Below are 8554 nucleotides of genomic sequence, written 5' to 3'. Positions count from 1 at the left end.
ATAACTGATAAACTGGGACTAGTTTTAAGATGAGCATGAACAGCGTGAAAACATGGCCTTTTGCTGTTTTAAGTGCTATTGCTGTATCCTTTGTTTGTTATGTGTTTTCCTTGGTAAATTGTCTATAAATAGGTCTGATTTTTCAAAGTAGGCACTGAAACTGAGTAGACAGAAAAATACATTGAGTGTTTTTTAAAAGTTACAGAACTGGGGAGAATGCACTAAACCTAAAATCAATCCAAACTTATATCACCATGTCCACATACCTTTGCTTCTTGTCTGCTTAGGAGGGAGGTGTTTCAAATGTACACACTAAGATGTTCAGAGCAAGTCATAGATACTCTTCTTCATGCAAGAAGGATGGGAGGAATAGAACAATCTGGATATTTTAGAGGGAGGTAGTAAGTGACAGTGAAAAAGGAGATTGACTCAGTACACACTAGTATGATTTCTAGGAAAACACTGAAGGCTTCAGAGTGGTAGGCTTGGTAGTGAGTTCTGAATCCCTTTGCTCAAGGCAGTACATCTCCTATCCTACAGAAAATCCTGTGATAGCAGATCCTGTGATAAGTAAATTCCAGGTAAAATTTCCCAGACATAGGCTTATCATTCTTATATAGTGGTGAGTAGACAGCTGGAAGGGAGAATGGGACTTAGTGGAGAAACAGCAGGCAAATTTACCTAGGAAGAAAGGGTGGAGGTGGCCAACAAACTCCAGTATTGTCTTGCCCCTCTGCCCCCAATTTTCTGAATCAGGCTGCCAAAATTGACACCAAGAATTAGCAGGCTCCTGGATGGCTGCTACTCCAGGTGTCACAGAACCAAGAATCATCCTTAACAGAAAACTGCCGCAAAGTGACTCTGGACTGAAGCGCTTACAGTCTGTAAGTGTGAAGCTTCTTGGCAGCTCCGGCAAGATCCAACCTGATAGTTGTGTAGGCTAAACCTTGGCATTCCATTACAGCCTACCAGTAATATCCTGTACTTTATGTCACTGAACTTTTTGAACTCAAGCTACTGTTCCAATTCAAAAAGCATGTTTGCAGAGTTCTAGTGTCATCAAGGGGACATTGAATGTGGGGAAAAGAAAAACAAAAAAGAATTGCCTGGAGTCGATACTAACTCATATCAACCCTACAGGATAGACTAGAACTGCCCGTTAGGGTTTCCAAGGCTGTAATCTTTATGGAAGCAGACTGCCACATCTTACTTCAAAGGAGCAACTGCTGACTTTTCAGTTAGCACCCCAACACTTAACCCCTGTGTTGCCTAACAGGGCTCCTCATTCAATGTGAGGGGCAATGAAAAGGGAATCCAAGTGGTTTAGATTATAGCAGCTTCATTAGCTCCATTCAGGACATTTCCCCTTTATTTACTGAGTTTCTTATGTAACTATAAGTGATGACAGGGGTGGGACTTACAGGTGATATGCTTGAAAATTACAGTGCTGTTCTCTTTCCTTTCTCCATTGTACAGTTTCCAGGGGGAAAAAATGCAATATATGATACAATAAATGCACACATATTTTAAATGCCTTACAGACTCCATCATTACCTCAACGTTATATTAAAGGAAATAAAGCACATAAAATGACATTCTCAAAATCTTCAAATACTGACAGAAACCTGGATTTTAGTGGCAACAGATCCAGATCTTGTGTCTTGAACCTTATGAAAAGTACGCTTTTTTTTTTTTTTTTAAAGGAGAACTGATGACACACAACTGTCAAGAGCTCAGCTGCTATCAAAAAGGTTGGTGGTTCAAACCTATCCAGTAGCCCTGAGGGAAAAAGACCTGGCAATCTGCTTCCATAATGATTAAAGCCAAGGAAACCCTACAAGGCAGTTTTACTTTGTCACATGGGGTCACTATGACTCTAAAATTGACTCAGTGGTAGCTACCAACAACAATTTAAAAATAAATTAAAATTTCAAAGGCAAATTGACCCTAAATGTGAACATTTAGTTAGAAAAAATTATAAAACATTTTAAAATTATAAACATACAGCTAAAGTCACAAACAGCAACAAAAGAATAAATGTGTTTCTATCCCAGGTTTTACAAGATATATCACTATGTGACTGCATTGCTAAGTCCCCACCCACAACCCTTAAAGAGGCTCAAACTTAAGCTTTATTAACTTCAAATTATCTCTGCCTCTCTCCACAAGAATAAGAAAATCTCACAAGATTTCTCAAACCAAAACGGAAGTACACTAAAGAAAACTGTGACGTCGTCGTGTAGATGAAATTAAGACTATTAGCTCAATATTAACAACTTCATGGTTTTATTATGAATGTATGTGCTGCAAACATTGCTGAATTGATTTAAAGTGTAATCTATGTTATATCAGACTATAATGTTTCAGAAGTATCCTCCAATCATGGGAAGTGGGATCTTCTACAGTTTATTTTAGGTAAAATCAGATTTAGCAACTACTTTTCCATCCTCTAGTAGGAAGAAAACGTATCCACTCTGTCTACAAGTTTAATTTCTTTAGGTAATACTACATGAACGCTGAAACCAATGCCTCTGTTTCCTTCTAGAAGAGAGAACTGGATTAAATGGGCCCACAGAATCTGACAGTACTGACTGAATTCATTCTAGTGGGAGTCACAAGGCGCCCTGAGCTGCAGCATCCCCTATTTGCAGCCTTCCTTGTCATCTACTTGATCACAGTGGTTGGAAACATGGGCCTGATCATCCTGACCAAGGCAGACTCCCACCTACAGACACCTATGTATTTTTTTATCAGACACCTGGCCTTCATTGATCTTGGTAATTCTACTGCTATTTATCCCAAGATGCTAGTAAATTTTGTTGTGAATCAAAATACCATATCCTATTATGCTTGTGCCACACAAATGGCTTTTTACATTCTGTTCATTATCAGTGAATTCTTCATCCTGTCAGCCATGGCCTATGACCGCTATGCAGCCATCTGTAACCCTCTGCTCTACAATGTTATCATGTCCCAGAAACTTTGCTATGCACTCGTGGGCATTCCATATCTCTACAGCACCTTTCTGTCCCTGATGGGCACCAGTAAGATTTTTATATCAACCTTCTGTGGCTCTAACATCATCAGTCATTTCTACTGTGATAATACTGCCTTGATACCTTTGCTCTGCTCAAATGCACGAGAAATAGAATTGTTGATCATAATATTTTCAGCACTTAATTTAATTTCCTCTCTTCTGGTAGTCCTGGTCTCCTACGTGCTGATTCTGACAGCTATATTTCGAATGAATTCTGCTGAGGGCAGGAAAAAAGCGTTTTCCACATGTGGTTCTCATCTGACAGTGGTGGTTGTGTTCTATGGAACTCTGTTATTTATGTATCTTCAGCCTAAATCTGCTCGTTCCTCTGATACTGACAAAATGGCATCCGTGTTTTACACTTTAGTCATCCCCATGCTGAACCCTTTCATTTACAGTTTAAGGAACAAAGAAGTAAAACGTGCCTTTAACAGGGTGTTCAAGAGGCCATGCAAACTTCTATTTGATACTCAATAGATAATATTGTTTTAATGAATTTTTGAAAATGACAAATGCCACATAAAAGCATTTCTAGTATACACAATTACATTCTCTTTGGTTCCAGAGTAAAGACATAGTATAAAGCACATACAAGTGATTGCTTTCCTTATACTCATCCAAATATATTTTAATCATAGTATTTTGGATCTCAAATTAAATGTTATACCATTCCTGTGTTTCCTTGTTTCTCTTTCAATGTTTCCTTATGTGATTTTGTTGAAAAGCAGACTTTACGCAATGGAATACCTATTACACTCTACAGCAGTAAATTATGTGTGTATATTTGTAAGCGTTTTTGTAAAGATGGTAGGGGTCTTCGGAATCTTATTGTCATTGCATTTTCTGATCCTAAAACAACAGTATAAGCAAAATTGGAGACCAAGAGTTATTTATGTGTCTCTGTTGATACAATGAATAATTTACGGGTATTATTTCCTTTCTAATGTGATTATCATTTCTTATTTACACTGTACTCAAATATGTGTAAAGTATGCTAGAATATTTTGCTTGGTTATCATTTAATTTGATATCCTTTCTCCTGAGCTAACTAGTGCCTTGTATGATGATTCTGATTTTGGCTATATTTCAGATGCAGAAACTAGTTAGTCAAGAAAAATATAAAAAAAGGATAATAAAAAGTGAATACACTTGGAGAATAGGAGGAAGGGTGAACAAAGATATTATGCATGCCTGATGGGAAGAACTAAAGTATTTATTGAAGGTGATGATTGATGCAAAATCTGATGATAAAAAAGCATTGTAAGAACCAAGAGAATATGTTGATACATTTTCTGATTCATATTCTCAATATGTTGGAGAACATTTACGTGTAAAAAAGGAAGGAAAACACATCAATAGAGCGTGTTACCTTAAAGTGAAACAGTTTTATTGCTTAACACCGACATATGTTATTAATGGCAAAATGTGGATTTACGATCATTCCTTTATAGAAGATGTATAAAATAATGTTGAGCTCATGTCTACTGAATAAATAGATATTCTACTGAAGTAGTAAATGCTTCTAATGTTTATTCACTAAAAAAATTTTTGGGACAAATACATAATTTCAAATTCTTCCTTCCAAACAAAAAAAAAAAAAAAATTGTTCCATTTTCCACACTTTCTTCATTTTGGCCAAATATGAGATTAATTACAAAATGATTATCAATCAAGTACCATAATTTACTGAAAACAAAGGCAGAATAGTGTTTACTCTATGTTCTTTCTTGGCATCAGAGAATTCTAAGAGAAACTTGTAATCTGCTAAATAAAATGGCTGGTAAAATGAATGTGAACAAATTTTACCATCCTGCTGACAGTCATCACCTGCTGTGGGTTTTGACCTAATCTCCACTAGCACTTGTGCCATAATCCAGAGAAATACAAACTTCAATACATCTAAAGTGCATTTTTCCTTCATTTGCTTGAATACTTAATAATGTCTGACAGAGCTAGAAAACATACACAATACCCAGCACTGAATTGAAACTGAAACTTCATTTGAGATGCAAACTAATTACATATTCTGGAAATAATAGAAACTGTTTAAGAATTTCTGAATAGCAAGTTATGTCAGGAAAAAAACAAAACAAAAAACTTTGCCTTCAAGTCGATTCCAACTCATAGCAACCCTACAGGAGAGTAGGACTGCTCCAAAGGGTTTCCAAGGAGCAGCTGGTTGATTCAAAATTCAAACTGTCATCCTTCTGGTTAGCAGCGAAGCTCTTAATCACTGTGCCACCAGGGCTCCCTGTCAGAAAAGCTACTGTAATTAAACAGGTAATCAGAAAATTAAGTATGAAATTATAACATCACGGTTATTAGTAAGATTACAGATTTAGGAATAGATTTAATTCAGAGTATTATTTAATATAATAATTTTCTCTACATGTAGCTTATATTTGCTATATGATTATATATGTATATATAATCATATATATATGATTTAAGGCTACATTGCATTGACAAAATAGAGATATTATGACCTCAAAATAAACACATTTCATATAAAAGAAATACAGGTAGTCCCCAACTTATGATGTATTTTAGTTAAGACAGACTGCATCTATGACCATCCATTTTTTAACATACATTTTATTAACAGTAATATATACTACATAAATGCTGCAGGGTATAATTTATAGATGATATAATTCTCAGATATTCATTCACAGATATTCAATTTTATGATTTATTGTTCAAAACACTGCCATATAGATTTAATTTTCTAAATTAAATCTGGGGCTTCAGTTTGAAAACTAAACACTGATACCTTTGCTAAAGTTGATAAGCAGATTCTGGAAGCAGTGAGATGTTACAGCAAAATGTATGAAGAAAAAAAGAAATGCACCATACAAACAACTCTAATTTTCTGACCAGAAATGCCATGCACATTCCCAGGGACAATCCAGGTGAACCAGAACTTCCACATGAAGAGTTACTACTGCAAATGACAAAATGCGAACGTTGACAAGTTTTCTCCATTGCAGAGTAAACTATTATGATTTGTGTATTTTTTATATATGTATGTATGTATTGGAGCCCTGGTGGCATAGTGGTTAAGAGCTTGGCTGCTAACCAAAAGGTCAGCATTTTGAATTCACGAGCCTCTCCTTGGAAGCCCTATGAGACAGTTCTACTCTGTCATACAGGGTTGTTATGAGTCAGAATGAACTTGGTGACCAAGGGTTTGGTTGTTTTTTTGCCTTTTTTTTTTTTTAATACATTTGGAGACCTGGTGGTGCAATGGTTATAGCACTCAACTGCTAAACAAAAATTGCCCGTTTGAACCCATCAGCCTCTCCATGGAAGAAAGATGCAGCAGTCTGCTTCCATAAAGATTTGCAGCCTTAGAAACACTTTGGAGCAGTTCTACCCTGTCCTATATTGTCACTATGAGTTGGAATCGACATGACAGCAATAGGTTTGGTTGGGTGTTTTGGTTCACTCAATATAAAACTCAAAAAACCAAACCCATTGCCATCAAATCAATTCTAACTCATATGGACCCTATAGGACAGAGTAGAACTGGCCTTTAAGGTTTTCTAGGAACTGATGGTCGTTTGAACTGCCAACATTTTGATTAGCAGATGAGCTCTTAACCACTAACCCACTAGAGCTCCATTCATTATAAGCATTTATTTATTAAGCCAAACTTCAAGAATCAATACCCCATTAAATTTATATTCTACTTTGTTACTTAGGAAATAAATGCTGGTGGCGCAGTGGTTAAGAGCTTGGCTGCTGACCAAAAGTTTAGCAGTTCAACTCCACTGCCACTCCTTGGGAACCCTATGGGGCAGTTCTATTCTGTGCTATAGGGTCACTGTGAGTTGGAATTGACTCAGTGGCAACAGGTTTGGTTTGGTTTTGGTTATTTCAGAAATAACACAATTCTTAAAATCCTAGCACTCAGAAGAAAGGAATAAATTGAAGAATGTGATAAAGCATTAACGGGCAAAATACATACTAAAGGAAACCCTAGTGGCATAGTGGTTAACAGCTATGGCTGCTAACCAAAAGGAAGACAGTTTGAACCCACCAGGCACTCCTTGGAAACCCTATGGGGCAGTTCTACTCTGTCTTGTAGGGTCGCTATGAGTCGGGATCGACTTGAAGGCAACGTGTTTGGTTTTGGTATTTTTATACATATTAAATAGTCGATACATGCATTTATCAACTATTTAATATGTATATTGGGTGGATGGAGTAAAGTTTTCAGGACTTTCATCTGCTCTTGTGGCACGACTCAAAATGAGAAGAAACAACTGCAAACATCCATTAATAATCGGAACCTGGAATGTATGAAGTATGAATCTAGGAAAATTGGAAATCGACAGAAATGAAACGGAACACATAAACATCAATATCCTAGGCATTAGTGAGCTGAAATGGACTGGTATTGGTCATTTTGAATTGAGCAATTATATAGCCTACTATGCTGGGAATGACAACTTGAAGAGGAATGGTGTTGCATTCATCATCAAAAAGAACATTTCAAGATCTATCCTGAAGTACAACGCTGTCAGTGATAGGATAATATCCATATGGCTACAAGGAAAACCAGTTAATACGACTATTATTCAAATTTATGCACCATCATTAGGGCCAAATATGAAGAAACAGAAGATTTTTATCGGCTGCTGCAGCCTGAATTTGATTGAACGTGCAATCAAGATGCATTGATAATTACCGGCCACTGGAACGCGAAAGTTGGAAACAAGAAGAAGGATCGGTAATTGGAAAATATGACCTTGGTAATAGAAACAAAGCTGGCGAGTGAATGATAGAATTTTGCAAGACCAACGACTTCTTTATTACAAATACCTTCTTTCACCAACATGAACGGCGACTATATGCATGGACCTCATCAGATGGAACACACAGAAATCAAATTGACTACATCCGTGGAAAGAGACGATGGAAAAGCTCAATATCATCAGTCGGAACAAGGCCAGGGGCCGACGGTGGAACAGACCATCAGTTGCGCATAAGAACGTTCAAGCTGAAACTGAAGAAAATCAGAGGAAGTCCACGAGATCCAAAATATGACCTTGAGTATATCCCACCTGAATTTAGAGACCATCTGAAGAATAGATTGGATACATTGAACTCTAGTGACTGAAGACCAGATGAGTTGTGGAATGACATCAAGGAGATCATACATGAAGAAAGCAAGAGGTCATTGAAAAGAAAGGAAGGAAAAAAAAGACCAAGGTGGATGTCAGAGTAGACTCTAAAACTTGCTCTGAAATGTCCAGCAGCTAAAGCAAAAGGATGAAGAAAAAGAACTGATCAGAAGATTACAGAGGGTGGCTCGAGAAGACAAAGTAAAGTATTATATTGACATGTGCAAAGAGCTGGAGATGGAAAACCAAAAGGGAAGAACACCCTCAGCATTTCTCAAGCTGAAAGAACCGAAGAGAAATTCAAGCCTCAAGTTGCAATAGTGAAGGATTCCATGAGGAAAATATTAAACGACGCAAGAAGAATCAAAAGATGGAAGGAATACACAGA

At 36.9% G+C, this 8554-nt stretch overlaps 1 protein-coding gene across 1 annotated transcript; it reads left to right on the top strand.

The window, feature by feature from the left end:
* Window positions 1–2325: 2325 nt before the first annotated feature.
* On the top strand, window positions 2326–3603 carry LOC100674295 (olfactory receptor 8K5-like). The gene has a single exon (XM_003422876.3). The coding sequence runs from the start codon at window positions 2564–2566 to the stop codon at window positions 3512–3514; it is 951 nt and encodes a 316-aa protein (XP_003422924.2). The 5' UTR covers window positions 2326–2563; the 3' UTR covers window positions 3515–3603.
* Window positions 3604–8554: the final 4951 nt, after the last annotated feature.

This window comes from Loxodonta africana, chromosome 7 (genome assembly GCF_030014295.1).
Source record: "Loxodonta africana isolate mLoxAfr1 chromosome 7, mLoxAfr1.hap2, whole genome shotgun sequence".
Classification (NCBI taxonomy): Eukaryota; Metazoa; Chordata; class Mammalia; order Proboscidea; family Elephantidae; genus Loxodonta; species Loxodonta africana.
The sequence above is the reverse complement of the archived record's forward strand: the minus strand, read 5'-3'. Positions and strand labels throughout refer to the sequence as shown.